The sequence below is a fragment of the Vicugna pacos genome, chromosome 15 (assembly GCF_048564905.1).
Source record: "Vicugna pacos chromosome 15, VicPac4, whole genome shotgun sequence".
Lineage (NCBI taxonomy): Eukaryota > Metazoa > Chordata > Mammalia > Artiodactyla > Camelidae > Vicugna > Vicugna pacos.
The window spans coordinates 3,618,511-3,637,357 of NC_133001.1; the positions used below are offsets into that span (position 1 = coordinate 3,618,511).

The 18,847-nt window shown below is 50.9% G+C and overlaps 1 protein-coding gene across 8 annotated transcripts in view; it reads left to right on the plus strand.

Moving 5' to 3' along the window:
* LOC102543706 (methylcytosine dioxygenase TET3) overlaps nucleotides 1-18,847 on the plus strand; it is a 101,004-nt gene that overhangs the window by 74,182 nt on the left and 7,975 nt on the right. For 7 of the 8 annotated variants that reach the window (XM_072937474.1, XM_072937473.1, XM_072937476.1 and 4 more), the window contains 6 exons: nucleotides 4,055-4,148; nucleotides 9,532-9,740; nucleotides 10,990-11,140; nucleotides 13,646-13,735; nucleotides 14,167-14,304; nucleotides 18,192-18,528. In XM_072937474.1, coding sequence (XP_072793575.1) covers nucleotides 4,055-4,148; nucleotides 9,532-9,740; nucleotides 10,990-11,140; nucleotides 13,646-13,735; nucleotides 14,167-14,304; nucleotides 18,192-18,528 — 1,019 coding nt within the window. The remainder of the gene's footprint in view (nucleotides 1-4,054; nucleotides 4,149-9,531; nucleotides 9,741-10,989; nucleotides 11,141-13,645; nucleotides 13,736-14,166; nucleotides 14,305-18,191; nucleotides 18,529-18,847) is intronic. The other variant, XM_072937475.1, reaches the window with a different exon arrangement.

Below are 18,847 nucleotides of genomic sequence, written 5' to 3' on the forward strand. Positions count from 1 at the left end.
TACTGGCACAAAAACAGACACATAGATCAATGGAACAGGGTAGAAAGTCCAGAAATAAACTCACACACTTATGGTCCATTAATCTACGACAAAGGAGGCAAGAATATACAATAGAAAATAGATAGTCTCTTCAATCAGTGGTGCTGAGAAGACTGGACAGCTACCTGTAAAAGAAGGAAATTAGAGCATTTGCTAACACCATATATTTATACAAAAATAAACTCAAAATGGTTTAAAGACCTAGATGTTAAGACTGGATACTCCTAAACTCTTAGCAGAAAACATAGGCAAAACACTCTGACATAAATCATGACAATATTTTTTTTCAATCCATCTCCTAGAGTGATGGAAAAAGCAAAAATAAGCAAATGGGACCTAATTAAACTTAAAAGGTTTTTGCACAGCAAAGGAAACTATAAACAAAACAAAAAGACAGCCTACATAGTGGGAGAAAATACTTGCAAATGTTGAGACTGACAAGGGATTCATTTCCAACATATACGAACAGCTCATACAGTTCAATATCAAAAACAAAACAGAACAAAACAAACAATCCAATTAAAAAATGGGCAGAAGCCCTAAACAGACATTTCTCCAAAGAAGACGTACAGGTGGCCAAGAGGCACATGAAAAGATGCTCAACATTGCTAACTGTTAGAAAAATGCAAATCAAAACTACAAGGTATCACCTCACACCAGTGAGAATGCCCATCATTAAAAGTTCTACAGATAATAAATACTGGAGAAAATGTGGAGAAAAAGGAACCCTCCTACACTGTTGGTGGGAATGTAAATTGGTGCAGCCACTATGGAGGACAGTATGGAGGTTCCTTAAAAACTAAAAATAGACTTACCATATGATCCAGCAATCCCACTCCTGAACATATATCTGGAGGGAACTCTAATTCAAAAAGATACATGCGCCCCAATGTTCATAGCATCACTGTTTACAATAGTCAGGAACATGGAAGCCACCTAAATGTCCATTGACAGATGAATGGAAAAAGATGTGGGGGGGGGTGCGCACATAAAAAATATTACTTGGCCATAAAAAAGAATGAAATAATGCCGTTTGCAGCCATGGATGGACCTAGAAATGATCGAATTAAGTGATGTAAGACAGAGAAAGACAAATAGGATATCTCTTATATGTGGAATCTAAAAGAAATGATACAAATGAACTTATTTACAAACAGAAATAGACTCACAAACATAGAAAAAAAACTGATTACCAAAGGGAAAGGAGTGGGGGAGGGATAAATTAGGAGTTTGGGGTTAATAAATACACACTACTATATAGAGAAGGTACAAACAACAAGGACCTACTGTATGGCACAGGGAAGTGTATTAAATATCTGTAATAACCTTTAATGGAGAAGAATCTGAGAAAGAGAGTATATGTCTAATTGAATCTCTTTGCTGTGCACCAGCAACTAACGCAACATTGTAAATCAACTATGCTGCAATAAAAAAAGTTTTTTTAATAAAGAATTAAACACAGACAGTTTTGCTTTAAAAAAAAAATCTAGCTGATCAGACAGTGCTTGGCCCTTTTATTTGCTCTCAGCTATGAAGTTCACGACAGGAAGTTTCTCACAAGGATGGGATGGTGGAGACAGTCCTGGTCAGAAAGCCCGAGTCTGTGTCCTCAGCTCACCCTCCTGCGGGGAACACGATATCCTGTCCGTTTCAGTGAGAGCAGTGTGGTCACCTCGGGCCATTCTTCCCAGAGTGACCCCAGGACACACTGAGTGCCCAGGCTCTGCACTTGAGGGCCGCTTCCTGATAAATGCTTGTTGAGCTGAAAGTTTTCCAGGAGCCAAACAAAAGCGACACTCTTCCTCTTGAGCCAGACCAGCTATATAAACTCCCCGGAGTCCTATCTCCAAACACATTCTATAAGGGACTAACATAGCCTCGGAATTTTAACGTGGCAGTTATCAGGAACTCCTTTCACCTCATTCCCGAGGTCTTGAGTGAAATAGAGAACACTGAACTCAGGGGAAACTTAGATCAACATTTTAAAAAATGTTTTTCTTTTCCAATTACAAAAATAAAACATGTCTATAAAAGGCCTTAAAAAAAAGTCTAGGGTGAATAAATCTCTTTAGTAATCATCCTTCCCAGAAGAAACTGTTTTTTAAAAGTTTGATGCTTATCTTTCTATTTTTTTCTAAGCATTTACAAAGACACACATATGTATATAGACAAAGTTTGAACAAAATGGAATCAAGCTTACTATACCCACGCTTGTAGCTGCTTCCCCCGCCCCACCGAATGTCTTTCTGGTCAGTACGTATAATTCTGTTGAATTCTTTTTGATAGCTAAATGGTTTTCCATTGCATGGGAATGTATTATATTTATTATTTAGCCAGTCCTATACTGGATATTTAAGTTGTTCCTAAATTTTCTCTTGATACAACAGTGAATATCTTGTTCCTAAATCTTGGTGTACTTGTACATTTATTTCTGAGGTAGAGATTCCTAGAAGTGAAGTGGATAAAATAAAGAATTATGTGTAACTGTATATGTATTTATGTAAAGAAAATGTATTGCAGTAATAGCTCTGATAACATTACCCTCTATTAAACAGTATATGAAAATAGCATGCCATGATCAAATTGGATTTATTATAGAAATACAAGGGTAGTTTAATTGAGATAGTCCGTTAAAATAGCATACCATGTTAATTGGCCAAAGGAGAAAGACCATTCAATCATCTGAGTCTGTAGATGCTAAAAATACATTTGATAAAAAGTTATTAATTCTTTTTTATTATATATATATATTTTAAAGTAATTAATTTTTGATTGAAAAATCCTTAGAGCAGGAAACGCTTAGGAGAGTCTGTGTCTCTGTCCCGAAGTCAGCGAGCTTCATGCTCAGTGACAGTCAGAAGCATTTCCAGTAAGAATAAACACAGATACCTGCCCGCACTTGGGAAGCCCTGACCAGCGCAGACAGGCCAGAGACTGACCTAGAGGCACGGGGAGTGGGAAGGCGGCGGTGGCAAATGACCACTGTTCGCAGGTGATGCTGTACCTGAAAGTAAAAAATTATTAAAGATAAGGCAATTCAGTAAGGTGGCTGTTTACATTATTAAGAATAATGAGTGTTTATTGGGCTCCTCCTCATGCCAGGAACGTCAGAGTACTTAAATGCATTCTCTGTGGATTGTTTCACTTGATCTTTTCCCGAGCCTAGGAGGCAGGAATCATTTTTATCTCCATTTCACAGATGAGGAATCTGAGGCTTCATTTGGCCACAGTCCTGTAACAGAAAAGAGACGGGGCTGGCCCTCAAGCCCCAGCTGTCTGACCGCCAAGGCTGCGCTTTAACCACCGTTGCCCCCAGGTAGCTGTGTGGCCTTGGGCAGGTCAGTTCAGCTCTGGGGGCCATAGTTTCATCACCTCTGAAAGTGGTGTGGTTGATTACCTGGTCTCAGATCCTTGAGTGTGTGCGGCGTGCGTGGGCCTGGGCAGGGGTGTGTGGGCACCAGACACGGTTCACAGCAGTCCAGGGGAGTCTCAGCCAGTGTGTGCTGGGTTAGGGTCACTCCCCCCCCACCCCAGCCCCCCACCCCCGGTCTCAGCTGTCTGTCCTCATCTGTTCAAATGTCAGTTGGGGATTGTTGAAAGAGAATGACAAGGGTTTCCCCATTTATTTTCTTTTGATTATTGAGTTTGTAAATAACTCATTCTCAGGGCAGCTCAGCTAACAGGGCTGGATACAGATGCCCGTGTTGAGCCTTTGGTTTGAGCGCCCTTCCCGGAGGCTCGGGGTAACAGTCAGAGACCTGCTGCCGGACTGCTCCCTCCGCCCTGGGGCAGAGTGAGGTCAGGTGGGCCAGAGGCCCTGAGGGGAGCCTGTAAGTGGAGCTGTGTCCCCAGAGGCTGTTGCACAGAATAAACAATTAAACCTTCCCCCCCTCCTCTGTGCCCCGACAGTAACTGGAAACCCAAGCTGAAGCACACTGAGGCTGGCCTTCTTACCCAGAGTGGCTCTCCTTTGCGGTTCTGCTGTGCTAACAGTGGCTTCTGTCTCCATCTCCAGGTACGGAGAGAAGGGGAAGGCCATCCGGATCGAGAAGGTCATCTACACGGGGAAGGAGGGGAAGAGCTCACGCGGCTGCCCCATCGCGAAGTGGGTACGTGTCAGGGTTCCACGGCCGGGGCCGGGAAGCGCGGGACAGACGCGTGCCCCGTCTGTCCAGGGAGCCGTGAGCCAGCACCCGGTGCTTGGCTAGGGTCACCTTCCCCCAGGCTCAGCTGTTTGTCCTCGTTGTGTGTAGATGCCAGCCCCTGACACCCGAGGCTGTCCTCAGAACTGCTCTGGTCACCTCGCTCAGCTCATGCTGCCCCTTGTTCACAGCTGCAGGGGGAGGAGAAGGGGAGGCTGGGCCCAACCACGGCCCTTTGACGCCTCGGCTCTGCTCTGTGTGCCCTGGAGCTGCCGGTGTTCCTGTCTCCAGTCCACAAGAACTAGGTCTCCAGGCAGGGTCAGGGACAGCATCGCATCTGCCTTACTTTTGAGCCACTGCTTCTTCTAAGGCAGCCTGTGTGTCTTAGCGGAGGGAACCTCAGTGACTCAGATTCCAGTTTCACCCGAAGCTTTCTGACCTTGCCCTCCCAGTCCTCACAGAGTGCCTTAGAACCAATGCAGACCCGTGCCCAGAGCAGCAGCAAGGCTACCAGGGAGCTGTTTGCTCAGCGCTGTGCTGCATGCTTGGTAGGGAGGCTGCGCATGGAATGTGGAAGGCTCCGTCCCTGTGTTCAACCTGCTTATGACGTAAGGAACGTGGAATAAAATCACAGACTTGAATAATCGATGTTTAACATCGAGAGACAGACTTGGTGCTGTAGAGTTCAGGGGCAAGGGACGTGGGTGGCAGGAGGAATTTTCAGGCTGGTTTTCCCAGAGGGGGTGGATATATGTGGGGCCATATTAAATGGGTGAGGAGAACGGAGAAGCATTTCTGGTGAGAAGAGTCGCGTGGGCAGAGAGGAGATGGCTGGGTGAGCATCCCCTGGCTCACTTTGACTGAGGGATGGCGGTGAGATGACCTTTGTCAGCCTCCGTCCAGCTCTGCGCAGGCCTCTTTTCATCTGGTCTACCTCATACCTTTGTACCTTTCTGTTTAATGTAAATAAGAGGTATCTGAACCTGAACTATTGCATAACTGTTTGTAGGAATTTTCAGACGGTGCTGCAGAATTGTACACGACAAAATCTGGAGCGACTTACGAGTATTCACCAGTTTGAAGAAGCATGTTGTTCCCACCCTCGTGAAAGATGGTCATGACGGTGGGAGGTTGTCTGTGTCTGTGGCTGATCAGGGTGGAGTGTCATTCCCTGCAGAAAACCCCTCAGGGAGATGGTATCTGCCCCTTTCTCCTGCTAATCCATGCAGTGGTGGAGGAACTCCAAAGTCTTGGGCAAGGAATGGAAGATCCTTGGAGCACAGGTAGAGCTAGGGACTTTTCAGCCTCAGAAACAGTTGGCATGTTAAAGAAAGAAGGCAGCTGGCTGTGTGGATGGCATTGAGGACAAGGATACGCATTTCCAGCCCCTGAGTCCCCACGATGAAGCTTTAGCTCTTGACTAGCCCTCTGCTGAGGGCTGAGGAAGATGGCACCCAGGTGAAGCATGAGACCAGCTCCTGGGGCTGCGAGGTGGAGGGTGATGCCAGGCGCCATCCTGGGGCCAGAATGACGGAGGGGGAGGAAACTTGGCCCTCTGGGGTCTGTGGACAAATGCCCAGGGCAGAGCAGTGCAGCACAGTGAATCTGAGGCTTTGTCCAGAGGTTGGGAACAGCATGTGGGTATCACTGAGCCTGGTGGCAGATGCCAGCTTTGAAAGAAAATCTCAGGTAGAAGGGAATACAAGGTGACAGAGAGGTGAGGAAATTCCTGTATCCGATGAGTGAAGATAAAAGGAGAGAGAAAAGAAAAGTTTTTATGAGAAGAGCAAATGGTGGTACATCATAGAACTGTTACAGTGGCAAGAAAATGGCAGTGCTGAGTTGTGTTTTTGCTCTTTTCTTTTCTAGCCATCTCCCACGGTGTAGTCCTGCACAGCCACCAGATGCCCTATGTGTTTTGGCTGTAGGGCTCATGTGAAGAGTTCCCACCTCCTTGGTCATTAGAGAGGGGGCAGGTGTTCCCATTCCCTGCCCACTCCACCCCCCCGGAAAGTGACCCACCATTGCTAAGAAGGACAGATTATTCTTGGTGGCAGCATGGCGTGGGCGACACCTTCTGTGGTTCTTCCTGCCTCCTCCCATCCCGTGTCTAGAGCCTAGGTTTTCTTTTCCAGCCAGGGTTCATGCCTGTGTTTGCAACCTGAACCCCCGACCAACACCTTCAGCTACAAGCAGTGTGCCTGGCCAAGTTCTTGACTGACTTGACTGGCTAGGATCCTGGGGCACAAAGCTGAGGTGCCTCATGGATGCCCAGCAAGTGTGTGTTGAGAGGATGCTCTAAGAAAATGGGGCTACCCAGAGTACCGGCTGGTAACTGCTCGTTTTTAGGTGGCCTGTGCAAAGTATGGAAGTCACCAGGCATGGGAGTGAGGGAGCCACCCAGGTAGCATTCCACAGGCTCAGAATAAATGGAGGCATGCCAGAAGCAAATACCACAGACAGCAAAAATGGGCTATTAGTAGAAGAACCACAGAGATGCTGCTTGGACCGGTCAGTAACAGTAGCAGGTCAGAAGGCAGGTATCTGAAGGCCCACCAGGGGTGTGGTGCAGCAGACTTCCTGAGGAAGCCCAGCGGCCCGAGCGAAGTACCCCGGGCGGGAGTCGTGGGGGAGGAGACTGGGGTTCCTGCAGGGTGCTGTGCTGTTCCAGGTTCAGTGCCCAGGGACTCCCTGCCTGGAGTCTGGGTGATTGTGCGCGATCCTGTGGCAGCGTGTGAACCGCCTATGCTGCCGCGCTCGAGTGTCAGGGCGTTCACGCCTTCTGATGGCCTGGGACCTTTGAGCTTTGTGCGTTCCCTCCTTCTGGGTTCCTCGTAGATTGTGGATGGGGAGCCCACTCTGTTTTCTTATGGCCATTTAAGTGTACCAGAGGCCCGTGAGGTTGAGGCCGCTGAGCCATCACATTTATGTGTTTGCCACTCTGGGAACCTGAAGGACGTGGCCTCGGTCTCAGCTTTGACAGTCGGCTGTCTGTGTGCTCTGAACGTGTGTTACACCCGAGCGTGATCGGCCGTGCGCTGCCTGGGCCGTGAGCAGAGGTCACAGGGGCCGCTCTCCAAGTCCCTCCCGTGTGTGCAGAAGCCCGTGCAGTGCCCGGCTCGGTCTGCAGGGGGCCAGACAGTCACTCGGGGATATGACTAATGGGTCTGTTCGTTTATTTACTGATCCCCAAAACAACTTTATAAGTAATGATGGAATCAGTGCTTCCATGGGGGACGGGGTGGTGGGCACCACTATTGCTGTCACTCAAAGCAGGAACTCATGGCCCAGACATTATGTTTTGTTTACCAATCAAGGTGTCTTTTAAATTTTTGAAGAAAATTCTGACACATGCTGCAGTGTGGATGAACCTTGAGGACATTATGCTAAGCGAAATAAAGCCAGTCACTAAAGGACAAATGCTGTGCCACTTACTTGAGGTATGCACAGTAGTCAGATTAACAGAGTCAGAAGGTTGGGTGGTGGTTACCGGGGGCTGGGGTTGGCAGAGAGTGGAGAATTAGTGTTAAAGGGGTATAGAGGTTCTGTTTGGGAAAATAGAAAATTCTGGAGATGGAGGAAGTTGTGATGGTTACACAACAGTGTGAATGTACTTAATGCTACCAAACTATACACTTAAAATGGTAAATTTTATGCTATGTGTATTTTGCCACAATTTTAAAAAGTTGAATTTGGCACGCATATCTTTAAAAGGAGGCTTCATGTGGAGACCTGGATCTCTGTTTTCTTCTTGCAAAATTGGAAGGGTAGGTGCACTAGGCTGGAGTTCCCACCAGGCAGTGGTTGAGGAAGAGAGGGGTGGCCTCCCGCCCCACCCGCAGCTCCTTAGCTGTCGGCCCGCTTTCCTCATTTGTGTTGCCGCCCGGCCTTTCCGCGTCTCCCTGCACTGCCGCCCGCGTGACCGAGTCTGTCTCGGCGCAGACGTCTGCTCCCCCTTCTGAAGCATGAAGCCCTTGGTGTAGGTGAGCCCCCTGCGTGCAGTCCTTTGTGGAAGCCTTGAGTCCTGGTCCCTCAGCCTGCCATGCAAAGCCCTCCCGTCTCCCCCATCACAGGTGCCCACGTCTTATCTGGTCACAGAAGCACTTGGGATTTGGGGGGAGATTCAGCCCCCACCCCACTCCTGGACCCTTTGCCCTGCCGTACCCTTCTGTGAGCCAGGACGGCGTGTAGGGAGTAGGTGGAGAGTGAGGTGAGGACCCGGCTGAGCGAGCAGCTGGACCCTGAGGAGCAGAGCCCTGCCCAAGGCCCTTGTTTTTGTTTCTGTTTTTGTTTTAACAGTTTTATTGAGACAGGATGCACATACTGTACGGTTCACTCATTGAAAGCACACAATTCAGTGGTTCTTGGTGTATTACATTACTGATTTTAAAAAACTGTGTTAAAACATACATAACGTAAAGTTTGTCATTTTAGCCATTTTTAAGTTACAATTTAATGGCCTCAAACTACATCCACATTTTTATACAACCATCACCACAATCTATTTCCAAAAAGTTTTTCATCACCCTAAACTGAAACTTTATACCTGTTAAACAGCTCCCCAGAACCCCCTCTCCCCTCCCCTAGCCCCTGGTAACCACCGTTCTGCTTACAGTCTCTATGAATTTTAACAGTTACAGGTACCTCATGTAAGTGGAATCATATAGTATTTGTCCTTTTGTGTCTGGCTGATTCCACTTAGCGCAGTGTTCTCAAGGTTCTCTCATGTTGTAGCATCATTCAGACTTCCCTTTTTAAGGCTGAATAATATTCCACTCTGTGGATGTGCCACATTTTATTCATCAGTTGGGCACTTGGGTCGTTTCCCCCTCTTGGCTGTTGCTGGGTGACGCTCCTCTGAGCATGAGGGCACCAGTGTCTCGCAGGCTCTGCCCTCACTTCCCCTTGTGTATCCCTCCGTGCAATTACCTGGTTGTATGTTTAGCTTTTTGCAGAGCTGTCAAAAGCTATTTTCCACAACATCGAGGTGCATTTTAACTAAAAACATACAGATATACACCAGTTTCTCTGCACATGTTTTAGAACAACATAAAAATCTCAGTATATTTTGGCTTACACTTTTATCTATGTATTTTTACTCCCACGTCTATATAAATCACCAGTAATGTAGATTTTGTAGTAATTATTTTAAATTTTGCTCTTTAATGTTTTTCTTTCCCTAATTATGACAGTCTTTTAGCCTGTCACCAGGGTGTGGCACCCCTGGGACATGGCCCGAAGGATCTGCGTCCCCAGGTCTGTTGGGCAGAGGTGAGGGGGTATGGCATTCGTGTGGAGTGCGTGGTACCCGGATCCTGTGGGTAACAGCGCCCGCCCTGCCTCCTTGCAGGTGATCCGCAGGCACACGCTGGAGGAGAAGCTGCTCTGCCTGGTGCGGCACCGGGCGGGCCACCACTGCCAGAACGCCGTGATCGTCATCCTCATCCTGGCCTGGGAGGGCATCCCCCGCAGCCTTGGAGACACCCTCTACCAGGAGCTCACCGACACCCTCCGGAAGTACGGGAACCCCACCAGCCGGAGATGTGGCCTCAATGATGAGTACGTGGGCGGTCCTGGCAGGCAGGGGCGGGCAGCAGGGCCAGGGCCCTGTGTGTCCCTCCCGGCAGACAGGGATGGGCAGCAGGACCAGGGCCCTGTGTGTCCCTCCTGGCAGGCGGGGGCAGGCAGCAGGGCCAGGGCCCTGTGTGGCCTGTGGAGTTAGGGTGTGGAGGCAAGCAGGCTCACCTCAGATCTGACCTGAGGAGGGTCTCCTGACTTGGCTTAGCTTTGCTTTATGCCCAGATTGACTCTGAGCCTCTAATGATGGTAACAAGTGTGAAAAAGGATGAGTGCCCCGCTGGCATAAGGCATCAGCAGCAGTCACAGGCCTACCCTTAGAGCGCTGGTTCCCCCATTTAAAAAATTAAGGTATTTTTACTTAACAGGAAAATTCATCCTTTGAGTTAGACATTTTGAAGTTTTGACAAATGTGTATAGTCACACAGCCACCGCCACAAGCAAGCTGCAGAACAGTCGCATCATCCCCACAGTCCCACTGAGCCCCTTTGTGGGAAGGTCCTGCCCCCGCCCCTGGCAACCACAGATCTTGTCACCTGTCCCTGTAGGGCTGCCTTTACAAGAGGGTCATATAAATGAAACCATACAGTATGTAGCTCTCTGAGTCTGGCTTCTTTCCCTGAGCATAGTGTTTCTGAGCTTCCTCTATGGCTTTGAGCTCATTCCTTTTTTATTGCTGAGTAGTATTCCACAGTGTGGCTGTGTCCCCGTTTGTTTATTCATACCCTGTTTGAGGGGCATTTGGGTTTTTTCTGGATTTTATTAAGTGTTGAACTGTAAAGTCAGTGTTTATTTGTTTAAAGGCCTGTCAGCACCTGAGCCTGCATGGAGCAGGCATGTTCAAGTCCTGTGGTTCACATTTCTCCCATTTGTGTGGTCTGTGATGGAGCTGGTCAGGATACTAAAGTTCAGACAAAGTGTAAACCTTAGAGTTTTTGATTAGATTCTTCCCCAATGCCTCAAACAACCCATGTGCTTCTCCCAACAGCAGACTCTCAGACCTTCAGGCTCAGAAGTGGGAGCCCAGCAGGCTGCTCAGGGCTGGTTCTTTACCCACCGAGGGTGGAGATTTGGAAAAGGGGTTGAGGGCCAGGAAGGAAGGATGTTGTCCCAGGCACTGGGAGGCTGGTGGCTGCCAGTTCTCAGTAGGGCCTCCCCCGAGGGATGGGGAGGTAAAACGTCCAGAACTGACAGTGCACCTCATATGCCTAACCCGGGACACGTGTTGCAGCCGGACCTGCGCGTGCCAAGGCAAGGACCCCAACACCTGCGGTGCCTCCTTCTCCTTCGGTTGTTCCTGGAGCATGTACTTCAACGGCTGCAAATACGCTCGGAGCAAGACCCCTCGCAAGTTCCGCCTCGCAGGGGACAACCCCAAAGAGGTGAGCAGAGCTCCGCGGGGAGCGGGGACCCTCCTGCCGCCCTGTCGCACCTGCTGTCCTTAACTGTCTGGATGGGAGGGAGGTTAGCACGCTGTGACTCATGGAACTTGCTTTTTTTTTTTTTTAATTGGTCTGATCCTGCAGTGAAATAAGGTATGCAGGGTGTGGTGTGGTGTGGAGTGGTGTGATGAGTGAAAAATTAGGCTTAACACTTACAGGTACCTCAGACCCTTCCATTTTAAAAAGGTTCTTTAAGGTAAATGTTCAGATTCCTCATCAGAATTTGACCCTCTTAAAGGGTTATTTCTTCCCTCCGTTCTTCTTAAGACACCTTCTCTGGGTGTGACGTAGCAGCAAGAGGGGCCTCTGGGCCCCGGGCCACCTTCTGGCCAGTGCTGGACCCCCAGGGTGCCCCTCGTCCGGCCTGGCTGCCAGGCAGACATCTCGGTGCAGTTGTCCAGGCCCTCGGCGTCTCCTTGCGGGGGGCCTGGCGTGGTCCTCTGGCACTGAACTAGCACCTACGTGGTATGGCCTCTAGGCCTGAGGCCTCCTCTCTGCAGTCTCCTCCCGCCCTTCATCCTTCCTTGCCAGCCCAGCGACAACTGGGTGAGGGCTCCCTCTGCAGGCCAAGCCTGGGCTGTGGGAACCAGGAGCATCAGGTCAGGCTGTGTTCCCCTCTGCGACTTTTCCTCTGTTGTCCTGGTTCTGAAGACCATCGTGAGGGGGTCTCCACTTGGAGTCCAAAGGCAAAGGAGGTGCAGGCTGGACTCGATTCCCCTGCCCCAACCTGAGCCCCTGCGAGGCGGGACCGAATTCTCCCTTCACCTGAGCTCCTACACGAGGGGACTGGCTCCAGGCAAATCTTGATCCCAGCCTGTGCCTTCTGAATCTCTCCAAGCCCCTTGGACCAGAAGGGCTCCCCCTTTTCCACCGGGCAGGGATTTCCTGGGGCACATTTTTTCTACACCACAAATGACCACCTGTGCTCAGACTTTCAAGCTTTGCTTTTCAGAAGTAAAAGGAGGCATGTTCAAATTTACAACCCTTTTTTCCCTGAAAGCCTGGCTTTTCAGTGACTATTGCAGGACCTAGTCTAATAGTCCAGTTTGACTCTAGGCTTTTACTTATGGCAGCACCTGACCTCCCCTGGAAGCAACAAAGGCAGTTGCTTCAATGAAAAGAGGCGTCCCAGCACCGGCAGCTAGGAATCACCATGAGTGGAAAGACACTGCTTGAATTTCTCCCAGACACTTCCCCTGTGCCGTCAGCCACCGTCTCCTGTGCACTTACTCAGCGCTGGGCGCTGTGCCCAGCACCCCACAGGTGTCTCTGTTAGTCTTCAGAATCTAGGCACTGTTACTGCTCACCTTACAGATGAGGCAGTTGGCTTGCCCAGGGCCACATGGCAGTGACGACGAAGTCAGGGTTTAAACCCAGGCCTGTGTTTCCCCAGAGCTCACAAGCCTCAGCCCCACGTTGTGCTGGCTTCAGGCCCTCTGTGCTGGTGGCGGCACCTGGAAGGCAGCCAGGGAGGCACAGTGGGGGTGGCTGGCAGCTCTGGCCACACCACTGGACGCACACCTGGGCCCTTGGTCTCGCTCTTCCATTTCTAATTCTGTGGGCTTGGTACTTTCCTCCTTTTTCTTCCTCTTGTTTCTTCTCCATAAGCTCTTCATGCCTGTGCTCCAGGCTGGCCAGGTGCCCCCCCAGCCCCGCCTGTTGCCCTTCGAGGGCTGGAGGGGCTGTGGGAGCCCAAGCTCTCTGCCAGGGGCTGTTTCAGCTCGGGTGGCTCGATCCTGTGGGACTTCCTGTGATGATGGAATGTTCTCCGTAGAAAACACAGAGCCACGGGAGCCGCGGGAGCCGCGGGAGCCACTGAGCATTGGAAATGTGGCTCGAGCGGTAGAGGGACTGAATTTTTTATTTTATTTAACTTTAATTAAAATTAATTTATATTTCAATAGCCACACATGGCTTGTGACCAGTACTTGAGATGGTGCTAGTCCAAAGGACAGAACTTTGCAGTCTGTCCATGCACCTGGCTCGTGGCAGGCTCTGGGCCTGGCTGGCTGTGAAATTTCTAGCACAGGCCTGAGCTGCCGCTCTCTGCCTTTACTTACCTGCCTGCGGCACCAGAAGACAGGTCCACACTTGCTGCTCATGTTTTTACACGCCTGCCATCCCACACCTCTGACCTCGGTGCTGAGCTCCCAAAAGCAAGCAGCTGTCCTGGGTGTCCTGGACGGCACTGGGCTGGAGCCTGGAAGAGCAGTCGCTTAGCAGTCAGGATGCCTGGCCCTTGAGGCGGTGTGTGCCTGGCGAGCGTCAGCTTCTCCAGCCGTGGAGTGGACATGGCACACCCCCCGGGGGAGCGCTGTGAACATACTCGCTGGTGCCTAACTGCCTCTTGCCCGGAGAGGTTCTAGGAGGGAGGTTAGTTTCCGCTGTGCGGAGTTCGCCAGGCGGGGCTGCTCTGGAGACACGTGCCTCCTCTTCTGTCCGTAGGAGGAAGTGCTCCGGAAGAGCTTCCAGGACCTGGCCACCGAAGTGGCTCCCCTGTACAAGCGGCTGGCCCCCCAGGCCTATCAGAACCAGGTACGGGGGCTGGGGCTGTCCTCTGGCCGCCGGGGAAGCGGGAGAGAAAGGCCCAGCCCGCGGGAGATCCCCCTTGTTCACACCAAGCAGACGCGTCCCGGACCTGTCTCCCCCTCCCCGGTCTCCGCCTCTCTCCTCCTGAGTACTCCTCCACCTCTTCTGGTCTGGTTTCTACTGGGGAGGCTCAGGTTTCTCTCACAGGTCACCCCCACCCCCCCAGAAGAGGTGAGGGGGACTTGAGGTAACTCAGAAGGAGGTCATCCCTACAGGGCTTCAGCCAGAAAACCTCCCTCCTGCAGCCCAAGTACAAGATGGCCGTGGTCTGTAACCTCCCTCGTCCCTCCCTCCCTCCAAGACCTCGCCTTCCCCATGCAGAATCGGGGCCACTCACCGCAGGTCACTCGAGCAGCTCTCCTTGGCCATCCACACAGGTGACCAATGAGGACATAGCGATCGACTGCCGCCTGGGGCTGAAGGAAGGGCGGCCCTTCTCGGGGGTCACGGCCTGCATGGACTTCTGTGCCCACGCCCACAAGGACCAGCATAACCTCTACAATGGGTGCACAGTGGTAAGGAAGTGCGTGACCTGTCACAGCCCCACCTGCGAGACGATCCTGGGTGGGCAGACAGGTGGGCTCAGGGTAGGGAGCTCTGGGAGGTGCCCTGCCAGCCTGCCACTCCTGCTCACGTCCCTGGGAAATGCGGGGACAAGGCTGGCATTGTTTCCGTGCTTAGGTAGATGCTGCGAACTGCAGCCTCCTGGGCACCCGGTGTCCCCCAGTTATCGAAGGTGTGGTTCCAGGTCTCTGTGAGCACTTGATTCGTTCATTGAGCAGACGTTCACTGTGCCCCAGGTACTGCCCTAGATGCTGGGGAATAAAATGGACAGAGCGCTGCCCAAGTGTGTGAAGTGATGTCCAGCAGCTGGAAGGCCGTGGGGAGAGAGGGAGTGGGGCAAGGGGTGGAATGGCAGCAGGTGCTGTTTTTGGTCAGGTGGAAAGAGGCCTCTCTGAGGAGGGGCACCTGAGCAGAGATGCGAAAGTAAGTGGCTGAATATGTGAGCCGGAGAGCTCCAGGCAGAAGGACCAGCCAGGCAAAGGCTCAGAGAATGAGAGTAGAGGGGCAGCCGGGGGTGAGGTCGCAGGGAGCAGGGGAGGCCCTGAGTGGGATGGGAAGCCCTGGCGGGCTTTTCAGCTGGGAATGCTGAGATCTCATTTATAAAGTCAGAAGCCCTCTCTTGCTCCTGCAGGTGGAGAATAGACTATGTTGGGGGGTAGGGGTAAGTGAGGGAGGATCAGAGGAAGGAGGCCAGCTAGGAGGCTGGGACAGTAATCCTCACCAGAGGTGGCAGGGCTTTGACAGGAGTCAGGGTGGGGTGGGGAGTAATTGGACAGATTTTGGGTGATTTTGAAGGTAAAGCTGAGAGTATTTACTGATGGGCTGGACATAGGATGTGTGAGTTGCATGAGCAACTGGGCAGGTGTTGGTGTTATTTACTGAGATGTAGAACCACAGGAGAAGACCAGTTTTGGGGTGAAAAATCAAAAATTCTGTTTTGAAATGCCTCAGAGGACTACTTGCAGACGGAGCGGAGTGGAGGGTGCAGATGGAGAAGAGGGGAGGTTTGCGCTTGGGTGGGGCACCCTCGGGGGGCGATGTGGCTCTCTTCTCTGCATTTTAACTAGGTCCTAGGAGACAGGGCTCCCAGGGGCTGTGGACGAGGTCAGGGCACTGGCGTGTCCATCTGAGAGGGGCTCCCGGAGTCTGGGTGCAGCTTGTGTCCCCATGGGGTGGATGACCCAACCCTAGAACGTCATTTCTCCACCTTTTCTTCCTTCCCCGTGTCCAAGAGTGAGAAGCAAAGTGGGGCCGGCTTCTGTCCCCACTGTGTGGTGAGGGCTTCTGGCTGAGATGTAGAGAAAGGGGGGCCCTCCAGAATTGGGAGAGAGCAGGAAGGAGGAAGGGGGCATTGGGAGATACGAGCACAGTGAGTTATTCGGATCCCAGAGCTTCTAGAGTTTAGAGTGAAAAAAAATCTTTTTTTTTCCAAAATGAATATTTTTTCTAGTTAAACAATTATTCATATTGTAAAAAAAATTTTAATATGAGGAAGTATAAATAAAGCAAAAAATTGCGTGAAATCTCATAGATAACTTGTGTTAGCATTGTGCTGACCATCCATCCAGACCCCTGAATGTACGAGTATGGACACAGCTGTATACACAGAGGGTTCACGTCATGTGTACATGCTGCTTCTTGCTCTCCGTAACTCAGGACAGCTTTCCGTGTCAGTGGATGTAGGTTTGCTTCCGCATGCTCTAAGGCTGTGAGTACAGCTCTGGCACCATTTACTGACCAGCCCCCCGTGGATGGACAATCAGTGCTTTCCCACTCCCCTCTATAAACCACAGGGAGGGCACCCTCGGCACAGCTGTGTGCAGCGGCCCCAGGGTGAGGACCTTTCCAGGCTTGGAGTGCCCATTTGGCAGCTCACTGGGCAGCAGTAGGTTTGGTCAGGAGGCAGAGAGGGGAGAGGGTGACCCAGAGCTTTACTGGGGTTTCTGGGAGAGGAGTGGGCAAGGAAGGGAGATGAAGCTAAGCGGTTTAGGTCTGGAGAGTCTGAGGAGTTTCTGCAGGCTCTGGGCTGTGGGAGTGGTCCCTGGTTGTCTCTACCTGGCCCTGGGTGATTTAGGGCAGGGAGAACATTTGCCTGGGATGTGAGGGTTTGATAAAGGAGACACTTAGGGGCGGGAGCCCTGGGTTGGTTGGCTTGCGTATCAGAGGTGCAGTGGCAGAGGGCCCCTTGCCATCTTTAGGAATTAGCTTGGCCTTAGAGGAGGGACAGTGCCTCCAGGGTCAAGGCCCCAAATGCCAGAACATCAAGAGTACAGAGACTAAGCAGCAGGTTCATACTGTGCAGCCCAGGGGGCTGTATTCAATGCCTTATAGTAACTTACGGTGAAAAAGAATATGAAAATGAATATATGTATGTTCCTGTGTGACTGAGGCACTGTGCTGTACACCAGAAATTGACACAACATTGTAAACTGACTACACTTCAATAAAAATAGAAAACAAAACAAAACAAAAAAACAAGAAGAGAGCTCGGTCTGACACCCAGTATTTAGGAAGGACATAATCTCAGGACACAGAGTGATTCTCAGGAGTGGCCGTTGGGCAGCTTTACAGTGGCCGTTGCTTGGAGAGGGCGGCCCTCGTAGGGAAAACGGGGGTGGTCATAACAGTGCCCCACTGGGTTGCCGTTAGGAATAAAAGAGTCATTACCGTGTCTGGCTCATAGTTATCATTCAGTAAACTTTAGTGATTATTAAAAAAAAAAAAGAATACAGAAAATAAAACAAAGTCAATACAAGAGTAAAAAATTAACTTGAGAAAAAAAATCAAACCTTATTAGTAATCAGAGAAACATACCAACAATGAGATACGTTTTGATAATGAGCAAAAAGTTTTAAAGAAATTAATGGCAAGAGTATCAGCAAAAGTATAAGAAAATTAAGCTCATACTGCCCGTGTGAGTGAGACACTGATGATAATCATTTTGGAGGGCAGTTTGGCAACAAGTGACAATTCTGCCTCACAGCATTTATTCTGAGGCATTAAGTACCTTAGAAAATTCAGCTAAAAGGATGAAAGTATTATTTATGATAGGGGAGAACTGGAAACAGGTTTAAATGGTAGTGAGGAATCCGTTAAATAAGCCAACACGTTGACATAATAGAATATTACTGTGTAGTTCTTAAACCATATTGGGGAAGAATATTTAACGTGTATGAAAACATGTTAAGAAAAACTGTGAAAACTGTGTTAAGAAAAATCAAAGTTATTCTAAAACTGTATGCATAATATATATGATCCTATTTAGTTACCAAGAGGTGAGCGTGTCTGTGTGGATACATGTGTATGACCACCTGCTTACAGTGGTTATTTCAGGTTTGTGCAATAATGGAGGTAATTTTTATGCCCTTTGTGCTGGCCTACATTTTCTGCAACCAGCACATATAGTTTTCAATTTTAAGAGCTAAAGGAGGTCGAATGTGGAGGGCAAGGAGGATAATGGTGTGAGCTCGGGACTAGGAGATGGCGTGTAGTGGCAGTGATGGCCGTGGGGGCAGAGCACATCTCCCAGTCCTGACCTGGCCCCTTTCCAGCCACTTGACCCTGGGCCAGTCATCTCATCCCCTCTCTGCCTTATTAGGTTCACATGAGACAAAGTGCTGTGAAAGCTGTAGAGCAGACTCTGAATGTGGGTGATACTGTCACTGCCTGCTTCCAGACACATGTGCTCTTTAGACACTCTGGAAAGTGATGGTGGCTCGCTGGGGTTGCGACTGTGTGGGGAAGGGGGCGGTCTCGGATGCAGGATGCTCAGCCACTCCCTCCCAGCGCCGGGCTCCCCCAACCCCGCGCGCCCTCCCTCCCTCTCTGCTTGGGGCAGGTCTGCACCCTGACCAAGGAAGACAATCGCTGCGTGGGCAGGATTCCCGAGGACGAGCAGCTGCACGTGCTCCCGCTGTACAAGATGGCCAACACGGACGAGTTTGGCAGTGAGGAGAACCAGAACGCCAAGGTGGGCAGCGGGGCCATCCAGGTGCTCACCGCCTTCCCCCGCGAGGTCCGGCGTCTGCCTGAGCCCGCCAAGTCGTGCCGCCAGCGGCAGCTGGAAGCCAGGAGGGCAGCGGCCGAGAAGAAGAAGATTCAGAAGGAGAAGCTGAGCACCCCTGAGAAGATCAAGCAGGAGGCCCTGGAGCTGGCCGGCATCTCCACTGACCCAGGTGTGTGGGGAGAGGCTGCCCGGCAGGGGTGGCGCCCACGCTGTGGAGAGGGGACACCCTCGATGGTTCCCTCACTGCCCTTCTTCCTGCCTTGAGACAGAATTCCAGACAGGAAAGTACTGGGGTCTCTCCCAGCCACCTGGACCATCCCATTACCTTAATTTTGTCAGTCAGCATGACGTCCACAGAAGGGCCGGGACACCAGACCTGACAGGGAGCTGGGTGTCCCCTGAGGGCTGCGGGGAGTCCGCAGTGGGCAGCCCAGGGGGCTGCGGTGAGGCCGGGTGGAGCTGGCCAGGGTCGGAGGAGGAGGAGGAGC